Consider the following 23,065-nt stretch of genomic DNA (forward strand, 5'->3'; position numbering starts at 1 on the left):
GGATTAAGCAGTCTCCAAAACAGCCCTTCAGAGACAGTGTTGAAATGAAGAATGTTACCATGTCCAAAACACTGATTAAACTTATATTAAACCTGAAGTACTTATGGTAGTCTTTCTGTGGGTGTGAACCTGCTGAAGAAGCAGCTGTGCAACATCTGAAGCAGCAGCCATTCAGGGACAAGGTGAAAGCCTAATAAGAAAACCAAGGTCTCATTGGGGTATGTTTGCACTATGCACTGAGAGTATGTATAGTGCAAGCTCCTAGGGTAGGTACCAAGAGCGGTGAAGATGCAGTAGCATAGGTGCCAGCCCATCCTAGCAACCTGAGTATGTGCCCAGAGGTCTGAGGCCTTGTCTGCCAGTAACTAATCTCTGAAGCCAAGACCTTCACTGCACTCTACTGCTATTGTAACCTCTGCCAGCTGGGTGAAACAAGAACAGATCTACCGCTATTAGCTGCCACAGTTACTCACATTGATGTTAACACAATGTCAGATTGGTCTCAGCCTACCCAGGACTCTTGAAGAATGATCTCATAGGGGCTCATGAAGTCTTTGGAGAGTGTGACACCAACACCTTGAGCACTAGGAGGTTCGGGACAGGAAGTCCTGGAGCACCTACAGCATACCTAAAGGGTGACAGATAAGAGTAAAGCAGCAGAGAGCACTGTTTAAACCCTGATAATCCTCACAGCCGCAAGTTAGAGACCTTCTGGGCAGCTACAGTCCCTGTACCACCATTATTATCCTCTCCTCTAGATTTCCATGTCTCATGGGCCATTTGGGGGCTGCATGGCATGTAGGCCATGCTACATTCCATGTTGCACAACATAAGGCACACTTCTGGGGGATCTTCAGTTTATACTCAGATGCTTGCTGAGAATTGTAGAAAAATAATTAGGCTGGAAAGGACTTCTGCAGGACTCTCATGCAATCCTCTGCTTAATGGAACAGAAGGTTTATCAAGGCCTCATCTAGCTGGAGTTTGAGTGCCCCCAGAATAGAAATTGCACATAGTTTGAGAGAATCTTGTTCTAGTGTCTGACAACCCTCACTGTGAAGACTTTTCTTCTTTATGCCTAGCTGGACTGCACCCCACCTGGTCCCAGGGATTGTATATGTCCAGTTTACTCAAATGATCCCAGCATCAGCCTCTTCAGCTATGGGTAGACCTCTCTCTTCCAAACTCTGCCATTAGACATAGATGCCTGGGAGCAGATCGTACCAGGAAAGATTGAGGTAAATGAAATGCTGAGAACCTCAGACTTTTGTGTGTCTTTCATCATTAGATCACCTGCCCTATTCAGCAGTGCACCTGTATTTTCTTGGTCTTCCTTTTGCTACTAATGTACCTGTAGAAGCCCTTCCTGTTACTCTTGACATTATCACCAATTATCAGCTCAAGACCAGCTTTGGCTTTCTTAATCCCATTCCTGCATGCCTGTGTAGTTATACACTGCTCCTTGATTGTCTGTCCCTGCTTCCACCTATTACATGTTTTCTTTTATGTTTGAGTTCAGTCAGTAGTTCTCTGTACACCAAAGCTGACCTCATGCACTGCCTGCTTAGCCTCCTGCAAAATAGTATGGATCATTCTTGGCTTTGGGGAGATGGTCCTTGAAAATCACCTAATTCTCCATGTCCCTTTAGTCTTCACAGTAATATCCCAAGGGAAGCTGCTTGCTCGGTCCCTGAACAAGCCAGAGTCTGCTCTCCTGAATCCAGGGTCATTGTTCAGCTACTCACCTCTCTCTGCTTTCTCACGATCTTTAATTCTACCACCTCTTGCTCTCTCCAGGGCTGCCACTGACCATCACAACCCCAAACACTTCTTCCTTGTTTGCAAGTAGCAAATCAACCACAGCATGCCCCTACTCAGTCTGTACAGCACGTGTCAAGAAATTGTCCCTGGTGCACTCCAGAAATCTGGATTGCTTGTGCCCTACTGTGTTTCCTGCCCAGCAGATTTCAGGTCAGTTGGTATATCCTGTAAACGCGAGGGCTTGAGACACTGACACTTCTTCCACTTGTCTAGAGAGGCTTCATCTCTTTTGTCTTCTTGACCAGGTGATGTGTAGCAGATGCCTACCACAGTGCTACTTGTGTTGGCCTTCCCTCTGACCAGCTCCTGACCAGAACTCCGTGCATCTGGGCTGTTCCTCTCTGTGCAGAGCATAACATTTCATGCCCATCTCACCTTCTTCCTTCTAAAAAGCATGTATCCATCCATCACAGCACTTCAGCTGTTAGAGCTCTTATAGCTTTTAAGTACAAAGGAGCAATGGGTGGGTCAATCCCCTGCCTATCCAGGTCTGCAATACTGTGTCTCCCAATCCAATCAATATAGAGATCTGTGCACTGTCTTGAGATGACTTGCTGTGAACACCTAAATTAAACGATGCATCTTGGTCTCATGATTATTGCACTGAAAAATGCTAATAACAGCCTTGGGGCAAGCCTTTAATCCACAATCCCCACACATCCCATTATAGTCAGAAACATGTTGTACATACTCTTCCAGATTCAGTAGAAAGAACAACTATCCTTTTCTAATATAGTAAAGACAGATGAAGAGTGGAAGCCCTCTTTCAAAGACCTAGTTGCCATGGCAGGACTTCATAAAGTCAGGGACTTCCCTACTTGCCTAGACACAGTCATGGTTCATGTGCTTGCATTGCCTTGATACAGGAAAGAGAAAAGCAAGGATCCACATAAAGGGGATCCCTTTTGAAGTCAGACCTTGTCAGGACCAGCAGACTTTGGAATGTGTGTCCAAAAACTAGTTTCTGTTTGTTTCTACTGCATTAAAGGAAGGGGAAAAGGCTCATTTATCCTTCTGTAAATAAACAAGATCACAGGGAGAAATACACTGAATTTATATTATCAGTGTCTCCTCCAAATAGAAAGGCTGTTAACAGGTGGCAGTATACTTACAACCTGTTCTTCGAACCTTTAAATCCTTTCTCTCACATGGAGGAAGAACTAGGGTAAGAAAATCTTAATTTCTGCGAATTGCGGTTTGGTTTAGTTGCTTCAAGCTGTAAAAATCTCACTGCAAACATTTACAATTTAGTCTGAGCCACAGCAGTTGTAACTGGTACATGGTGCTTCCATTGCAGCTTGTTTACAAGATAGTCCCAGCCAGCGCAGGAGCACAGATCACTGACATTTGAAGTCTTGCTTAAGGAAATCCAGACTGACAGCCTCTTCCTACTGCAAATCACTGCCTGGTCCAATTTCCAGTTTGACTGTGGCTTTCTTTCCCCCAGCACACCTGCAGGTAAAAAACCATCACAAGCAACACGCCCATCCCCAGGTGTGGAGCAAGTGAGGTGATGGTGCCAGCTGTCTGTGCAAAGGAGCTCCTATTGGTCCTCCTTGGCTGGAAGGATGGTTGGTCGTTAGGTGCAGCTTTGGCTTTGAGATGGCAAAAGAGACAAGCCACAGAACAAATAGGAGCAGTAAGAAGCATCTTCAGAGCTCTGCTAATGATTCATGGAGGGTTTTGTCTGACAGGGGAAAGAAAATGGACTAAAAAGTATATCTCCCCCTCATACACCCCACCCCAGTCAGAGAGGGGACGTTAGCAAGATCAGGATATATTACGGCATCTTCCACCACAGCAGCACCCAGAGTCCCCACTTGGCTAGTAGTAACAAAAAGCCACATTCCTGAATGCATATCGGAGTGTTAGTTCCCTGGTCTCAATGGAGCTTAACACTACTAAAATGCCTGTATGAGTCCAAGCAAAAATGGACAAAATCTGTTCTTTGCTGGTCAAATGCTGCTTTTAGCCTGTCTCTCTTGCACAGAAAAATGAGCAGGCTCAGACTGCCTTGGTTTTCCATGTATAACAGGCACTGGCCCCTAACAGGACAAGAAGGACAGGACTGAACTGGAGAGATCAGAGATAAAGAACCTGCAAGACCTCCAGGTCCTGCCATGCTGGCTTACTGAGCCCTGTAGCCCGGCTACTGCATGGGCGCTGCCTTTATAGGGCGCTGCCTTTATAGGTCACTGCTCCAAGCCCATCTGCAACGTGAGTAGAATGGGCTTGCTTTTTTCCATACCTCAAGACACCCAACTACACATTATGGTCACCCCACATCTAGATGGCTCCTCTTGCTGCACTGCCGTCTCTCTCCCAACTACAAAGCCTGAAACCTCCAGGGGCAGATTTTCCTTAACTAATCATCAGGCAGATTACTTTTTTTCTCAGTTTCTTTTAACATTTCTGAGTTGCGATGTTTCCTGCCAACTTTCTGCTTGGCATGAATTTCGACAACAAGAGCAATATAACTTCTGAAAATAGATACTTACACTGGAAAGCCTGACACACCCTCTGTGGAGCTTATGAGTGGCAGAAACATAATCAAAAGCCAGCCAAGACACTGGGCCATGCTAGCAGCGTTCAATTAAGGCTCTGAGCAAAGCAGCCCTAGAAGAAAGTAAATGGGAACTCTGTAAATGCTGTTGCACAGAATACTCCAGGTTCTTTTTGTCGCTAAGAGGCATTATGGTAACCCTAGCTCAGGCGAGCTATTCCAATATAGCTGGCATGTTCAGAATCCCTTCAAAAATAAAAATTCATGGAAATGGCCAACCTGCCGTAATTTCCTGATATGAAACGGTATGCAAAGCCTGTGGGAAAAAAGCCAGTAGTCGTATGACACAAGTCTGAGCTCTGCCTGTCATTAACAAGGGTGGGTTTTTCAGGGTAAAATTCTCCTGGGCCAAATAACAGGAGGGTGATAAATAAAGCTTGTCAACTGCCCTTTCTGACTCACTCTCTCCTGCTGGAAGGATGACTCACTGTCATGCGTGAAAGGCTGCCAGGTCTTTCTTACATGCTTAAACAAGCATGGGTTCTCTGTGTTAGACATACATTACCTCAGAAGTAGACTCTTCATGCCGAGAAGGCAGCCCTGCAAAGGACTCTGCTGACTAAAAGATCTGAACTTCCAGGTATTTCTCAATCCTTTCTGGAAAGTTCAAGGTTGTTGTTAGATTACCACAGAAAACTTAGACCCAAAGCCATGGCTGAGTGCTTGGCCAACAATCACAGTATTTTAAGCCATGGCTTGCTAGGACCATCAGATTTTACTAAGTAACTGCTGCAGAGTGAGACAGACAGCGTGTTCTAGGTGCAGACAGAAGTAACTGAGACCGTGCCTGGTCTGGAGCTGCCTTTTGTCCAAGGAAAACAGCATGCCAAAAGCAGTCACTTGTTGCTCACTATTTCATGGTGAGACAGTAGCTCCATGGGGCTGCTTCCCTTGAGGAACCTGAGGAACCTGCCTTGAATCTGGAGAAGGGAAAACATCATTTCTCAGTCTGAGTAGCTCACCGACTGCTTCTGAGCAATGCCAGTGGCTGCTCAATGCTTCCGCCTCTCTGCAGTGACAAAGACCTTGTAGGCACTGACAGTGCACAAAAAGCCTCTTTGCACCCAAGAGCTTTGCTGCCTACGTGAATGCATGCTCCACCCTTTGCTCTTTTCTGTCATCCTGGGCCCACCACAGGCCAAGTGTGCAACTCTGTGAAATCTCTGCCCCAGGCTGCAGGGACTGTTCACAAATCCCAGTTATTAGCACATACCACAGCCTACATTGCCCTGCAGGACTGGTGAGGCAGAGGACACCTTCCCTCATACTCCTTCTGAAGCCCCATATAATGTCTGTCTGCTTGCCATGACAAAGCAAGGTGCTTTTGCAAGGACTAGTATACTGGGATGTCAATACGCAGATCAGAGAGGGCCCAGTGTCACAGCTAGAGAGACAAAGCTGTACCTGACCTTTACCATATAGAGGTCTCTTCATGCAGGAACTGAAATGTTTCTCCTGAGACCAGGAGAAGGAAGCTGTGCTGTACCCTCCCTCAGCTCTAGGTATTAACCAACATCTGGCTGCATCATTCAGTAGGGAAACCATGCTGCTGCAGGGCAATGATACCACAACTGCCTCTTGTATGTCTGGCCAAGTATGCAGTACTTATACTCAGCCAAACGTTCAAGTTTGTCCAAGCTGGGAAAAACAGTTGCACAGGCTTTGGCTCAGCCTGGCTCTCAGAAAACCTGCAACAAAAGCACCATGTCACGGTCTCATCAGCATTTTTTAGACCACATGGGCACTAAGCTGCCTGCACAAAATGAATGTATAACCTAGAAACATTAATTTTGAATAAAGTGTACCATTCCACATCATGTATGTAAGGACAATATAGCAGTCTCATACACAGTCCTAAATACATCTTTGATATTTCTTCTCCTTTGTGAGAGAATATGTTTTCCATCCCACAAAATGTCGAAGAGGTTACTTTAAATATTTTTCTCTTTACCAGAACAGATGTCTAGTGAAAAGCTTGCGAGAGAAATTGTAGGCCACAACAGCCTCATCAAATGGTAAAAGGACTCACCCAACATATGGAAAAAAAGCCTAGGCCACAGTGCTACTTAGGCGTTAATATAATGTGCCAGTCTAAGTGAAGAGACTAAGTAATAGCTGTGAATCTGCAGTTCAAGTGTCTGTCTGAGTAAGGCAGCGCAGGGCCCTGCCACATAAGCGATCTAGTCTCTGGACCACTGGTTACTCCAGAAGAAGTAAATTTCTCATCACAATTGTGCTGCAAAATTTCATCCTTTTAAAAACTGAACCACACATTGCAAGGGGAAACTGTATTATTTTTATCCAGCATAGATATATTTGGCTGAAAAACTTCCAAACCATCACTAATGTCTCAAATTTCTCCCCTTAACAATGCTGAAAATATTACCTCTCTGGTTTTCTTCCACTGTTTAATCACCCATTTTTTTTTCACTGGTTCTTATTGACAAAATCAGTATTTCATTCTAAATTTCCCTCCTGACGCTAATGATTAGCATGTACAGATAGTCTTATAGGTAAAATGATACAATTTCTTGTCATGAATTAATTTTATTTCAAGATTCTGACATCCTAACTGCATATTTTAAGTTTGAACATCTAAAATCTGCTTTCCCAATAATGTGAAATCAATGATAAAAAATTAAATATGTATATAATTAAAAATATAAAGTTAAATGAAAACTTGGTAGATATTTTAAATAACAGCATTTCTTTTTGCTATACTTATTTCACAATGATTCATACATCCAAGAACAAAATGAGAGATCATGGAAATAGAAAAAGAAGTAAACATAATATATTAAAGATTCCAGAGTAACTTCCTTCAAAAGCAGAATTTCAGCAATTTTTACACTGTAATAAGTCATATCTCCTGGTTGCTTTGCTAACCCTTTAGAAATAGAGACTTGATGTTAAAATCAATAATCATATTCGTCTGCAGGTGTCAAAACGCTTCCCAAAATAAGTCAGTAAAATAATCTCTGAAATGGTGCAATGAAGGCATTAAGATGAAGGTGGAATTGTTAGTGACAGAACCAGGAATTACAGTCCAGGTTTCCAGTCACCCTTGTGTGCTGAACTACCCCCCTCTGACAAATGAGTTAGGCTTCTTAAGCTGCAGTTTCGAAGTGATTTATTTAGCAACGTGAAACCATGCCACTCAACACAAATATCACGTCTGCTAGTTGCTCCAATTTCAGTCACCTTCTTCCATTGCTCTTCAGAGCACAGTGCTCTGGGTACTAAGCCTGTTTTGGGGGCTTCTCAGAGGTGCCAGACTGAGGTCACTGCTTTTTCTTCCTTGTTCTTCCTCCTGCTCAACCTCCTTCTCCTCTTTTGTCCCGTCAGACGTGCTTACGAGAGCTATTAACTCACTACAGTGAGCTCCAATGATGCCCACCCTGTTAGGAAACATCCTGTTAATCTGCTTGACCCATTGAAGCAAAGGAAAACAGGAAAAAGGGGAATAGATTTGCAATGTTCCCCAGGTAAACAGGCAAGGAACCTTGCTCCCTTTAGCAAAGAGTATCTCCTCTGCCACAGGGTAAAAACAAATCACCATGCTTATACCCTTGGCACTTTGAACACTACATTATGTTTCTGACTGGAGTGTGCATGCACACAATATGAATTGCATCCATCCAAGAGAAGCTCAGCACTCCCTGGAAAGTTTGGCCCTATTGCATACAGATTACATGACTCTGTGCATAAGCTATAAAGCCAAGATGCTCAGGATGCACCCAGCTTCCAAAGCATCCATAAAACAATTACATGTGCATTTGTAACAAATTTCACGCTCTCAAGAAATACCAGATTTGCTGGTCGTGTCTTGTAGATATGTCCAAAGATTTTGCATGCACAGAGCTGTAGCCTTCATTAGATTGCCAGAACTCTGAAGATCCAGGCAAATTAAGGCAATTCTCAAATTCTAATTTCCAGGCAGAAAAAGAAGACTAATGAGGGAAAGTCTTAACAGGGAGTCTTACATACACTACAACGGAGCAAAACTGACTTACAGTGTCCTGTTTACATTAGTTATTACATTAAAAAGTACTGTAGTGATACTGTTGTTAACCATAGCTGGATGGGTAATGGAATTCCTCTTGAATGGCATACCCAGGCTTGAAAGATTTTGGGTTTATCATGAATCAGAATAAAAGGTTCTATTTCTATTACAATCAAAATTATATTTAAAAATACAATGCAGTAAAATTACTTTCTTTTAATAAAATACATCAGTAATGTCTGATCAGAACACTATTAAAAACTAAAAATCAAGAAGAAACAAGAAATGGGAATGAAACATAAGAGGGAAAAAATAAACACGCTATTTTGATTTTGAGAGGCTTTGATTAATTTCTGCTCAAATTTATGTTAAGGCCTCTTTCCTTTCCCCATAAAACTTTTGAGAAGCACTACAATGGACAGTAGCTGCTTTGCCATCAGCTAACCAAGAGTGCTACCTCTGCAAGTTTCAGGCTTTCTCAGGTCTCTCAGGACTTACACTCTGTTCCTCTGTAAATCCTGTGTAGATCAAGTCCTCAGCCCAATGGCCCCTCTCCTGCCGAGGAAGAGCTAGCTGTCTGACATTCTTCCTCCTAGCACTACCATATCTATTTATGCAGAGAAGTAGCCCCTTACTTGTTAGTGAACAATTCAGAGAAGTCTGGCAGGTCGTCACACATGTGAGGTTGAGGGTCCCTAGCCTGACAGTCCTGGTTCTGGAAGAGGTATTGAGCACTGTCGTTTGGTAATGGCAGCAGCGTGCTCAGAGCTGGCGAGCGCTGCTGAATCATGGTACTTATGGAAGGATGCTTGTCACGGTCTTTTCTTGAAAGAAAACAAATGCAGGTGTTACTTCAGTGTATTTGGACAGGTCAGGTTCCCTAAGGACTCACCAAAGTGTCAGATGTCTACCTTGGATAGGGCAATTGCACAGTATTTGCATCAGCAGTTCCATCCCCTGGTTTCTGCAAGGCAATATTCTTCTTGCTTCTTAAGGCAGGATTGAACACATCAGAGCAAAGAAGCCTGCCCATTTCTTCCCGAATCACTTGGAAGTGCTTCCGTCTGAATGCAAGCCAAGTCACATAGCTGCTGAAGTTGTACAAGCCCTAAATGGAGAACACAGACCCCTTTTTCACTGGGAAATGGCCCAGAGTCCCACTGCACCCCAGAGTGCAGCTGAGCATGACTACACTAAAATTCCAGCAACCATTTAGCATCAACCTTTACCGTGCTTGCATCAGTGAAGATTTGAAAGGACTGGTTTTTTTTAAAGGTATGCAGACAGATGAGGCTAGAAACAGAGTTAGCTCAAATGGATTTAGTCTTGCCCAACTCTGACCAATTTGGCTTAGTCTTGCTGCTGGAAGACTAAGACAATAACCTGAGATCACTACCCAGTTTCCCTCAATAATCAATGGAAAGAGACTGATGGAATGAGTCATTCTGTGGGGGCTCCTATCGTACACATCTGTCTCCAGAGGCACCCTCTGGCTGAGCTTCTCTTCTCTGCAATGGCTGTCAAGGCAGCCAAAAGGCATGGTCTGACTGGACAGCTTGTTTGGGCAGCTGCAGGTAGACAAGATGATCCCCACCCTGAATGACAGCATTATGATCACAGAAAGTATCACTGGCAAATATGAACTCATCACATCTCACCTCCACATGTTTGCTTACTGATTAAAAAACTCCAAAATCTAGCTTTTCCCTCCTATCTAGCATGTGTGATCACTGGCATAAGCTGATTCAACTCCCAGTAAATTGAATCTCTTCCAAGCCTGTCCTTGAAAAGATGGCATTGCTGGGACTGCTGTGTATCCTTGGAATTGAATCCAGAGTTCCCCTCTTTCAAGGAAAGACTTCCCAGTTCATGAAGTATAAAGTATAACTTGGGTCCAGCTGTACTGTGTTAATTTTCTGAAGTCCTGCTACATAGTAAGTCTGATAAATGGCTGATGGAGCTGTATTTTGCAGGCTAAAATAGCTTACTGCATCTAGATATGCCACCAAGGGCAACAGAAATAAAAGAAGGCTGTAAAATTTCTTACCTACAGAGATAAAACTACGAAGCCAATGATGAGAAGAAATCCATAGACCAGACTTCCCAGAGGGACCTCAGGCTATGGTGGGAACTGCCTGGGGTCTAAGAGCCACAAAGGGAATGAAACTCCCTGGCAGAGGGCTCCAAGGGGAAAAGGCTTGGGCTGAAGGACAAAGAGATGGTATTTTACAGGGGCATGTAGGCCCTAGAGGTAAAATTTTATTCAAGGTGTTGTGCCCTACAAGTTCCCCTACTGGGGGAACCAAAAAGGAAAGAAACATTTGGAAATACAAGGGAGGGACACACTCTGGGCTGACACTCAACTACACTCTCCATTTATCTTTGTGTCTTTCTTACCTCAAAGTAGCTCCGATCTTTCTGCAATGATGGTTTTTCCCTAAGGCAGTGAACAAGAGCACAAAATTAATAGCAGCAGTCATTCTTTCAGTTCTCTGAACAGAGCATTGAATATGACTCATGGGGCTATGCCAAGCTAGCATTTCACCAGGACAATAAAGTTGTTGCTGGTAGATCCTCATTATGAATGTGTGGAGACCCACTGTCCAAGAGAAAGACAAGACTTCTGCATTGCCTCAGAAGGAGAAAATGCAAAATATTGTATGGCTCAGTTAATTAAATCTGACAGAGAACAAAGTTGGATGTGATGAGTGTGCGAGAATCCCCTGCTATGCTATCTAAACTGAGCATTTTGCATGAGCATCTCGAAAGTCGTCAGTGCTGATCTAATCCAGTTCCCACTGAAGTCAATTAAAAATCTCTTCCTGACATCACTGGAAGAGCAACAAGCAAAGTTACCAAGGGCCCAAAGCCAGGCCAGTGCTGGTCATTAAACATGAAAACTAAGAAGTAGATGCCTGATGTATCTCCAAGAAGAAATATAAAACATGCCCAAGAATGACAAAGGGCCTTTGTTTTAGAAGCAGCAATTTGCCCAGTGGAAGCCTGGGAGATGCTCTCACCACCCACTTGAGCCCAGGGATTCTCACACAAAGCCAAATGACTGTCCATCATGGTAACAGCCACTAAAGCAGAGGGTGACGCACACATCCCAGTTCTCCTGGAGATGGCACGACTCACCCTCAAGGAGATGAAAGCAAATTCTCTCTGCTAGCCTACAGATTCCCCACAGATCTGGCTTGGTCCTGGTAGATGCAAAGGAAAGCCTGTCTCCACATCAGCTCTCGTGATCATGACTCCTGCCATGTCCCTAATCTTCCTGGTAAAGTTAAGTGTTCCACACATCCAGGATACCTCCAGCTGCCATCGCACCAGAAACACCAGTGCAGAGCAGACGGTGAAGATAACACCTTTCAGCACCCTACCAATATTTATCATCTTCTGAGCTTTATTTATTGATTTTTCAATAAAGAAGACCATGTATCTCCCTACCTGGCTCCCAATAGCCTTAATCCTGCTGACACTTCACATATTGTGCAAGGGAAAAGAAGGTTGACTCTGCAGCATAGTATGGCTGTTTTCCAAAGCACAACTCCTAGAACAATTCTGATGCTTTTGATTCCCTATGAGTTCTGGTAAAGCACATTTTTCCACCTTCAGAGTACCAGAGCAGAGACCTAAAGTGCCCCAGCTTCTTACACCTAAATGTGAGACCCAACTTCACCTTTTAACATTATGCAGCTTATGAAGCATCTTAGAACCAGTCCTTAGTTTAGCAGAGGGTTAAATGTGGAGGCCAGCAACAGAAAATAATGCTAATAATTAGAGTCAAATAAGGCCAGGGGTCTCCACCCTTCTTTCTTCCCTGAGGTGAGGTATTAAGCTAAGGGACCTGCTTGAAGTAAAGTTTCCTGAAGTAAGTGTTGAACCAGGAGGCACCTCCCATGTCTAGGGCACAGTTGCTCATTACCTAGGAAAATACAGAAAGGGTCAGGAAAACATCAAACTTGCAACAAGCTTCAGGACAGGACTTGTAATAAATGTGAAAGAATGAGCAAAAGCACCATATTACTAGTGATACAGTAATACTGATTTCCCAGAGCTGTGAGGGGGGTGGGATGAGTTCATGCATAAAAGGAGAGAGCAACACAGCCAAGAGCAACCAATGCAGTAAGCATGGGGTTTGGATGCAAGATGATAGTGACTTCAGATATCTAAAAGTTGTGCATAGGGGCACATGGGGAAGAAATGCTTCCTGTGCCATTGAGCAGCTCCCTCCACCACAGCTGTGACTCCAAGTTGCCCATGGATCAAGCCAGCTTCAAGGATCAGTAGGGGCTGGCTTGTCTGTTTGCTCCATTGATGCATGCAGCTTAGGGAACACTCTGTATTTTTCCCATTATAACAAATGCCCATAAGGAAACTGGCACCACAAAAAGGTTGCACAATCCCCATCAACTTGAAAGGAGAAAGCCAGACACACCTATTCCTTCCTCAGCATTGGAGGCACAAAAGGACTAATGCTAACAAACATACACAAATAACAGGTCTGGAGGAACTCTCTCAAATTCCAGTCTGGGATAGTATCAAGATAGGATTTTAATGCCACATTTTACAAATCATGTAAATGGTTAAGATGAAGATGTTCTCCACCTGAGCCTCCTTTCTTAAAATTTCGGAGAAAACCTTACGTGAAAAATTGAGTTTCATATGAACACATGGACATTTGACAGATCTGGAAGGGAAAGCAGTTCACCAACACAGTATAAGATTTTATTAAGATGTTGTTATGGTGAATTAAAGTGAAAAGCAAAACTTGAATCCATAGTTGGGTTATAAGAAAATATAGTAAAACTGGGGATGGTACATTATCAATAGTTTCTCAGCTATTTAATCTAAACATTTTTCAGGTTAAAAAAAAACCTCATCAAAAGTAACCTCCCTGACAGTTTTAATTTTGATGAAGGACCTGTCCCATCCAAAAACGTGTGCTCAAAAAATTCCTAACCATCTTTTATAATTAAGAATGCTAACCAGTTCTGTCCTTTAGCTTTTATATTTGGCAATTCATATAATGGTCTGGGAGGATCCAGATAACATTTAAGGCTAAACTGAGTCAGCCTGGAAAAGATTGTATTTATATAATTGCAGTATGGTATGGGAAGTGCCCTGTATTATAACACACTCAGCATTAGCCTAACTCTGAAGTCAGCTGTAGTCAGCTACCACCACCCTGCTATGAGTAACTCAGTAAGGTCTCTCTTTATACAGCACCTTACAACATGAAGGCTTTAAGACACAGCTCTTTTCTAGCGTTTGTGTTTTCACAGCCTGGACACCAACATCCCAACCCACTGCCAGCCTCTAACTCTCCCTGTGATGGAAATATTAAAGAGCACAGTTTCTTGTTTCAGCTGTCTGCTCTCACTCCCATGCTGGTATTTTTTTTTTTTGCCACTGGACATCTTGCTTGCCTCAATCCTGCTTATTCCCACACAGCAGACAGTAAGAGTGAGTGAAGAGGCCACAAAGCTAACTAGCTGGGTATACAACAGGCTGTTTTATCCAGCTTCTCCCAGTTCCTGGATTCAAGTTACTTTCTGCAGTAAGTTCCTCCAACTGCAGACATTAGGGCCACCCAACAGAAATAATGAAATGCTGTCATGAGCCTCCTGTTCCAACAAGCGAGAAGGCTGAGAGGATGCTTTTGCTCAGCAGGATCCTGGGAAGAAGCATCTGGCAAAGAAGGCTGCTCCCAGGAGTGCCCGGTGAAATGCTGATGTGCCAGGATGCAGAGGGAACACATTCTTAATTCTCAGGGTCTAGCACCTTGTGGGATAGGGCACACCAAAATGAAAGCCTTGTTGGGAAGGCAGTTTCTGCTCCCCTTTGACTCCATCATTTCACAGGTTACCTTCTTCTCTTGATTAGAAGGAAGCCCAGGTTCTCCCACCCCAGCCAGGAGCAAGGTTGCCCAGGGCTGTGTGGCAGGAAGGCAGGTGAAGGTGTCTGTGTCTCCTCTGGGGACTGGCAGCAGTTTCACATCAACCAACAGAAAAAATCTGCCTGAAACTGCTCTAAGACTGGGGTTCTGGATGGTGGCTGCCAGCTCCTTTCTACTGCCAAGGAAAGGAAACATTGTGCAGGAACATACATGGCTGACAAACGAGTCCATAACACTAGGACAGTGTATGATCACTCTGTCATTACATTCTCCTTCCAGGAACCATTTTTTGTGGTGCTTAGTTGCCAGCCAGGGCTGAACCATAACACCCTCATGTCCTTTTAAAACTCCCCCTTTCTTGTCCTAATCATTCAATTGGTTTTTCTGCCTTTTTAAACACCCTCCTATCCTCCCTGGCCTTCTTCAGTTTCCTGTTTAATTCTCTCTATGGGTTTCTCTCCCCTATCAGTTCACTGTTGGAACCATTGCATCTAAAGAGAAGTTGATCTCCACGATTCTGAAAAACTCATGCACTGTCTTCCCCACTCAGAAGTAGAATGCCCAAGCATAAGCTCTTCTTGTCTCTACTTCCTTCACTTACTGCTCTTCAGGAACATGGTTGACATAGTTTAGTGCGAGGTGTCCCTGCTCATGGCAGGGGGTTTGGAACTAGATGATCTTAGGGTCCTTTCCAACCCAAACCATTCTATGATTCTGTGATTCACTTACCAGGCTAGTCTTACACTATTTCAGACTTGGCATAAAAGGGAATTCATGCAGGGATCAGTGGTAACCAGCAGGTACATAGCCGTTTACTTTCAAGATTTAGTTAAGAGGAAATGGCAGAGGTAAGATCCAGGGCTGTCACTGATTTTTGCCCTATTAAAGTTTCCTGCTCTATATACCTAGCAAGGCTTCCGCCTACCAAGGATAGAGCTGTCCTGTCTGGTATCCAAAGCTCTGCTGCAACTCATTGTGGCCACTCTTGGGATTGGTTATGGGATGAGATAGAGCTGCAGGGAGAGTAGGACACTTCTCTGCTACATGGTCCTTTAGTCCTCTGTGACTTCTTGGCTCACAACACATTTATTACCCTGTGCATTCACTTGTATCACTCAACAGAGGCCTTGGCCCTGGGCTGCTGTGACCCTTGACATAGAGAGAATCCCCAGAAGGGACTGGCTTACTTTCCAATAGGCTGCTGTGCCATGCGTCGTCCAAGGATAAGGTTACAGTACACCTTGGCAAGGTGAATCCTGGACACTGCTAACTTCTCCAACACACAGTCCATTTCTGTCTTCTCAAAAGATATCATAGTCCTGTTTAAAACAAAAAGGAAGAAAGATTTCAGGGGAGGTGCTCTGGACAGAAGGGATGCCAGAAAGAGAGACTGTTCCTGAGAAGCAAGCTTTTATTTTCATGCACATAAACCAATATGCTGCATGATACCACCATGAAGGGATGCCACTGTGGCAAGCCTGGATTCAGATGCTTCCAGCACAGCTCGGCAATGCCAGTGGGGCCACAAGGCAGTCTCTCTTACTCCACACAACCTATAAGCTGCATACCCACAACCCATCTTTGATCCTGCATAGCTTATGAACCCTTTCTGCAGCCTGCATAAAAGCCCTGGAGGTACATTTAGATATCTCCAGGCACAGGCTCTGTCACCAGGTGGCCTGGAGCAGTGGGTCTGGCTCATTCAGAGACAGCACTTACTCCTCTTCAAAAACACACATGAAGCACTTTTGGGACCATCTCTAAACAGGAACGGCTGCCACCACAAGCCTGTATTTTAAACCAATTCAGATCAAACACTAAGGAATGCTAAACCAAAGAGCTTTCTATTTTCTCTACTTCCCCTGTAATCCACCTGAGTGTCCAGTGGTACCTGGGAGGGCTGCTAGCCTAAAAGTTACCAACCTCCTTTCACACTCAGGAGAGTTGGTTTTATCTGTCCTATCCTTGATGGCCTCCAGCTGTAAAGCTTCCTACACAACCCATCTTTAATAAATTAGGACAATTACTCTGGGCTTCTCAAGGATAATTGCTAATAAACTTCAGCAGATTTTCCCCAAAAGACATGAAAGGGTTGGAAGCAGAAACAGAAAATAAAAGGGAAAGAAAATGCAGGACAGAAATAATAGCCCGTGTTCCATTCATGTCACATCCATTGCTGGCAAGTTTCTGTTCTTAGAGTCACTGTTTCAGAGGCGAATACTCCCAAGCTGTCTGCAGTGGGGGAAAGCCTCATGCCCGCTGCTTTGGAAAACTGGTTGGTTATTTTTGAAGTTAGTTACAAGATCTTCCTGAACCTAGAAAAAGCCAGGAAAGTCTCAGACTTGGATTTACGAAGAATCAGCATGGCATCAACAAAAGACAAAGTCACAAGAAGTCAAAGATGTCCGGAATCATCCTCATAGGAAGCCCTTTCAATGCTTTCTTTTCCAAAGAAAGTTTAACGCACAGAAGCAATGACTTCTGAAGCCAGGATGGTCTTAGATGTTCTCTTGAGGCAATGTGGAACAGATATAAGACAGTTGAGGAGTTCAGACTAACAGGCCTGGCTCCCCGTGGAAAAAAGTAAACCCAAGAGATGAGTTAGGCAGCCCAAATGGCAGGAATCCCAAAACACACCACCTAGGAGCAGGAATAACCAGTGTTGTTTTCTGTGTTACACAGGGTCTACAAGAAGAGCAGCTTAAGAACTGCAAAGCCATTGGATGTGTCTGTCATACGGGAACATGAGGCTGATAAAGGACTAGGTGGGTCATCAAGCCTGTCTCCAAGTAATCTGTCTGTCAGTTTACTAGGAGCAAATTACAGGTATCATTAATGAGAAACATGAAATGGTACCAGCAGGTTTTGCCTGCAGTCTGTCTCTACTTGTGGCACATAGGCAGTTCTACACAGGAAAGCAAGAAAGCTTCTGTAAAATTTATAAAGATAAATTATATCTTGGAGGAAGGGGGAGGGAGTTTTGCTCCTGAGCAGGCCACTTGTAACAGCCCTGAACATGGGCTTTATGTGGGATAGTTATAGGAAAACAAATGGCTATGCAATTTTCTTTCATATTCTCTCAAGTACATCAGCATATCACAAAGCCAAGGATTCTTATCACAAGTGTAATTTTATGTCATTATGATTCTATTATGTAGTGACAGAATCCCTTTCACAAGCTCACAGAGCTCCACCTTCAGAAAAAAAGTAGTTCTCTTGCCTGTCCCCACTGCTTCCTAGTGGACGACCATTCCAGATTTTTACTCCAAAGGAGGTAAAAGATAGTCCTTGCTGCATTTGATTTGAAGTATATCACATACCAAGTGCAGAATTAGACCAGGCGGTTAACAGAGGAAATGGGAAGTTACTGCATCTCTTTTCCTACTTGAACAGGAAAAGACATGCAGTATCAGAAAGCTCTTCACACTATAATTAGTATCTCCCAGCTCCTCCAAGTGAGCAAAGATGCTAAAACAATTAAGGATGAACTTCAGCATTAAATAGGACCTGAAACTGCCTTCTGCCGTTTTATTTTCCTTCCTTGTATTTATACTTCAGTAGATCAATATCCTGAAATCCTGCTTCTGCATGGTGTTTCTTCTTTAAGCTTTTCTGATGTCAACACAGTATAATATGCAGGTAATCCTGACAAGAAAGCCACTTCCCTGTGGATTAATGAATCTACGTGAAACAGTATTGTAGAAGTGGAGAGTAAGTACATGTTTCCCACAAAAGGCAGACTTACCTTAGGAGCACTGCATGGCAGAACACACTGAAAGGTCTCTCCTGGCACTGCTTATAGCTGATACCTACTAACCAGAGCCCTCTTGATCCAAGAAACATTGCAATAGGTCCAAACTTCTCTTTGTTTCAGTCTGGTTTTGTATTTGCCATACCAGTAGATGATATGAGCCATATTGAGGAGTCATGACCCATGGAGTAGCCTCCTTGTCCTTTACCAGCCAAGACGAAGAGGATCATTTTGTAAATTACAGCCCAGAGCACTTCAACAGAATCTATGACCTTTGTGTATGAAACTATGCTGATGGCTTTATTTATGAATTACTCCTTGCACACTGAAAGAAACGCCTGTCAACCTATGGATGTAGAACAAATCAATTCCTTAAGGCTGGCAATCCTCCAACAGTCTTTTTTTCAACCCAGATAGATCAGCCCCTCTACATCAAGGCTTCATGAACTGTGACGTAAGCATTAAGTGTTGTAAGAAAATGGTCAATCAATTCTCAGAGACTGTTACAGACTCCAGAAAGTCACTGAAGTTTCTTACAGTCATGGTTTGTAATTCTGTAATGCTTTCTCCCACTGCATATAACCCTCTAACGCAGCAGCTCCTAAACTAAACTATTCCCCTGGCATCCTCACTTCCATTCTGCAAGGTAGCAAGTGTGGTCACACCCCCTTACTTGGGAACTGCTTTCCTAGCATGTATTCCTCATGTTACAACATGTTTCTAGCACCTAAGAGTCATCGCAACCTGCTTTGCAAAGTATTTAGAAATGAAGTATTAAAGTGATGTGACCCACAGCACAAATTAACACCCAGCAGACTCAGTTGTGAATATTTGTTGCTTTGTATTGCAAGCAGAAATGACTGGATGCTAATGTTAATACTGGGAAATGTCATTAAGGAATGGTAATTCAATCCAGGGCACTCACATAGATTTAACATTGGTGGTAGCAGTAATGATTTATTCAAATTGCAGCATTACCTTGAGAAGCCAAATTATCTGGTGACCCTGTTGCAGCAGGACTGGATCCTTCCACCATCTTGAAAGGGAGATTACGGTGATGCCACAACATGTGAACAACAGTACACACTGCTCAGGGCAAGGCTGAGGCAAAGTGAGGTTCCAATTCTCCCAGAAAATCTGTCTCTCCATATAGTCAGAGGAGCCTATGACTTGGAGAGTATGGGAGACACACACAGTGAGACCAAGGGCTTTTTCTCTGTACTATTTGATATACTAGGCCAGTACAGCAAGCAGTCCTTGTTCACACACAGAGTCCCACTGATTCTGACATGAAAGACTGCCCTGTGATTCCAAATTTGCTGGGGCAAGCTCTGTGTACTTACACCCCTAAAGTCTCGTACTCACAAAGTCAAGGATCTGTATTTCTTTTCCAGGGCAATTTTTTCCAGGTAAAAAGATATGTAGAAGAGCAGAGCCATGAGGAAGTCATCTATTTTCTCATTCCTAAATAAGAGGTAAAAAGGTCACTATGAAGCCCTGCAGATTTACAGATAGACACTACCAGACCATTATGAAAAAGAACAAAGTCTCTGCTCAAGGGCCTGCATAATACCAAATATTAGCTATGTGGCTGAGACATATTCGTAGCCAGCACTACACCTCAAACTAAGACTTTGAAGGCTTTTAGACAATTACTAATAGAGTCCAATAAACATGATGAAGAGTGGATTCAATTGGATATTACCAGACATACTTCCAAGAAGAATGTTTTCTGCACTGAACATACTGAAAGAGTGGCATTCATTTTCAAAGGAAAAGGGAGACAACTCAGACACCTCTCCCCTTCTGAAAGGACAGTATGACTAAGGTTCAGCAAGGTCTAGAGATGCATTCCTAAGTCAACGACAAATGTAGCCACTGTATGGTGATGACAGGGATATGCCTCTGAGAAATAATGCTCCGCCCGCTGCCTCCTTGCTTATAGCCTATAGAGAAGTAATGCTGATAAGTGACAGCAGCAAATAATGAGCCCTGAAGCTCCTACATGAACAGCAGCAGGACAGGAAGGAAGACCAGACTCCCAATCATGTTAGCACTCCTGGTGCACACAGTGTTGCATATGTGCTGGCTAACATGGAATTTAACTTAGAGTAAAATGTATAACAGCCTTGGAATATTTAGGCCCAAGTTCTTGGCTTCCCTTAGGTAACAGAGTGGAAGGCTTTCAAACAGGTGATAGGATTATTTCTCTGCACATGTCAAGGACAACATGCATTTGGTATTGTTTTCCACTGAACCTCCCAGATGAGATTTTAAACCTCTGACACTCATTCAACTTCTCATACACCCTAGAGTCCCTCCCCTATCAGCTACACACACGTAATTCTCAAAACAAACTCTAAATGACATACCCCATAACTGCTTCAAGTGATAACATGTGAAGTGACTCATGTGCGTCTTTCAAAAGCAATGCAGCATCTGAAAACATACAGAGGAGAAAAACAATACTTCCTCAAAAAAAAATTGCTAGTGTTAGTAGAAATAGCACCCTAACTTGTATGGGCGATGCCTTGCTGATACGAAATACCAGCCATTACTCACATTTGACGTCATCTAACGTCACATATTCATGTTGTACCCACTGGGATATCATATGCAATTTTCCTTCTTTGTCAGCCAGCTTTCTTTCAGGGAGCTTTGAACTGCAATCATCTTGGAAGATGCTGGTGGTTGACCAATATGTAACATTTAAGGACACAGTGTTAATTCCAGTCTGAGAATATTAAGATTATCTACTTGGTATGTACTGTCTTCATTGCACTTAGTTTCAAATGGGCAGGCAGTGAAATGTGTTTGGCAGGTATCCTGAACTAACTTTCAACTATTATTACCGCAAAACAGGCTGGGGATGTTGAGAGAAATAGGACATTTCACCTCTAAGGTTGCGTCTGAAGTTGCTCTTTTAGTTGCTAATATAATAAATTGCGACTGTATTATTTAGATCAAAGAGGTTTTAAGCAATGGATGAAAGTCAGCTATACTGTGTTGTGAATTTATAAAATTAATATTAATAATAATAATAATTTAATCTTTGAAGTGCCTTACACAGATGAATTAATTACCTGACAATACTCTTTAGAGGAGATGAGAATTATTACCTCATTCTAAGCGATCTGGAAACAGCAACAAAGATGCTGAATGACTTTACCAAAGCCATACCAGGCTAGTGCCTGAGCTAGCATTCAACACCAGGCATGTCTGGCTCTGTCTTTATGTTCAGACCACTCATCCACCCTGTTGAAATGGCAGCGGGCTTCCTGTTTCATGTGCTATGTTCAGGCATGATCCTAAGACAATGGATAAAAATATTCCCACCCAAATTATCTTGTTTCATTTTGAGCTAGGCTAGTCAAATTGAAATACCTCTTTAATGTCTTTACACGCATTTCCTGAAAGAAAGTATTATTTTCTTCCTTAAGGTTTTTCTCAGCTGCTGGACTGGAGCTGAAATACAGAGTATGAGCATGCATTAGTATGAGTTTAAATTACTAGCAGCAGTACAAAGAGGTCAACATCCTATGGTACAAAGCTATATCTATTCTGGCCTCTGACACTAAGAAAACATCTGGGTTGTGGTGAGGTTAGCATGGGACATTGCTTTCAAAGAATACAGAAGCAAGAGTAAAGGGGCTTCCCTGGCTCTTCGTGCTCTATCTCCCGCTACCATATGCGCTCTGCCATGTAAACCCCTCAAGCAATGTCTCAAGTGGCTTTAGGAAGATTTTACATGTAAACTCCTCCATTCCAGAGCTTTTATTTGTGATCTTTGAGGGCAGAGACAGGCAGAGGTCAGCAGGGAGCTTACACCTCTCCCTGGAGAGCTAATGGGCAGAGTCAGCAGCATTCACAAGCCCAACAGAGAAGCTGGCCGGAGCTGCCGAGACAGATGCCTGCAGTAGTGTGTGAGCAGCCCGGCTCCACCATGACAAAGGTTTGGAAAATGCCCAGCAGGGCAGGCGGCAGCAGCAGGCAGTGCATGACTGACCCACCATCGCCATGCTCCACTACGCTCCCTGCCCTGCAGTTGCAAAGAGAGCAGGAGGGATATAGTTTGGATGCTGGGGTTTTTCTGTCCCAATGGTCTAAGTGGCCTGAAAAAGTCTTAATCCACAACTGCCACAGACATTCACAGCACAGTAATGTGCAGTTTGGTCCCTGCAGAGCTGTGGTTTCCCTAAAGGTCTGCAGTCCTCTGATGCTCTCACCGTTGCACAGGGCCAAACTTAACACTGGCAGAAGGGAACCTCTGTCTGCGGACCTCCACATACAGACAGCCGGGGTGGCACTTGGCCCTCGCATCCAGCACGGCTGTTCCAGTGTATGATGCATGATTCTGACACATGGCAGGACTTGCCATATACTTTTAGCCATCCCCCTGTAGAGGGTTCAGCTTGAGAGCAGTATGGACTAAATGCATATTTCTGGTTTTCTCTGTTAAGATGATGCCACAGAGCAGCCGTCAAGGAGCTCCAGTCTCAATTGGAAAAAGAAAAAAATAAAAAGCAAGAATTTGTCCTGCAGTCAATGTTCAGGTAAAAAAACATTAGACACTGACTTTACCTTACTTGGAACTGCTGTATCGAGGCCTAAACCTGCATAACTTGAAACTAAACTTCTTTCTTACCTTGCAAATTCAAGTGTGTTAGTATCATCTTTCCAGTACCACACGCCTGGTCTTACTGTCTGCAAGAAAAATAGAGTACATGTCATAAATCTATGCTCAAGTTCAGTGCTTGCATTATAAGCAAAGTGCTTATAATGTAAGCACTGTGCATATGGGCCAATTTCTATCTTTCTTCAGTTTGCTTTTCACCCAGATGTTCTTCGCATGAGAATTATTTCAACAGAAGTTCTCTGAGATTAAAGGTTGACAGCATAAGAAAGAAAAACACGTATCTGTCCTTTTTTATGTCTTTCAAGTTATGAATAAGTAATTGAAAGTTTGCTATGGAACATCAGTTCTTTGATTGACAGTGAATCAATAAAGCCTGAGAAATCAAGTGG

At 43.4% G+C, this 23,065-nt stretch overlaps 1 protein-coding gene across 1 annotated transcript; it reads right to left on the bottom strand.

The window, feature by feature from the left end:
* Positions 1–7,601: 7,601 nt before the first annotated feature.
* On the bottom strand, positions 7,602–22,771 carry PPP1R36 (protein phosphatase 1, regulatory subunit 36). Its single transcript, XM_010022283.1, has 10 exons — positions 22,686–22,771; positions 21,425–21,505; positions 20,603–20,724; positions 20,413–20,479; positions 19,406–19,504; positions 15,477–15,608; positions 10,785–10,824; positions 9,299–9,495; positions 9,023–9,211; positions 7,602–7,782 (listed from the first exon to the last, which is right to left on the bottom strand). Exons 1-10 carry the CDS (start codon positions 22,769–22,771, stop codon positions 7,602–7,604), a joined length of 1,194 nt encoding a protein of 397 aa, XP_010020585.1.
* Between the last annotated feature and the right edge of the window lie 294 nt (positions 22,772–23,065).

Source organism: Nestor notabilis, unplaced genomic scaffold (genome assembly GCF_000696875.1).
Source record: "Nestor notabilis isolate BGI_N333 unplaced genomic scaffold, ASM69687v1 scaffold12279, whole genome shotgun sequence".
Taxonomy (NCBI): Eukaryota; Metazoa; Chordata; class Aves; order Psittaciformes; family Psittacidae; genus Nestor; species Nestor notabilis.

Coding starts and splice junctions, on each gene's coding strand:
- PPP1R36 (XM_010022283.1), bottom strand. CDS start 22,771: ATGACATGTACTCTATTTTTCTTGCAGACAGTAAGACCAGGCGTGTGG. Junction 9,496..10,784: donor AAGATCGGAGCTACTTTGAG/GTAAGAAAGACA, acceptor TTCTCCATTTAG/GGCTTGTACAACTTCAGCAG. Junction 7,783..9,022: donor TCTGAATTGTTCACTAACAA/GTAAGGGGCTAC, acceptor GTTTCCTAACAG/GGTGGGCATCATTGGAGCTC.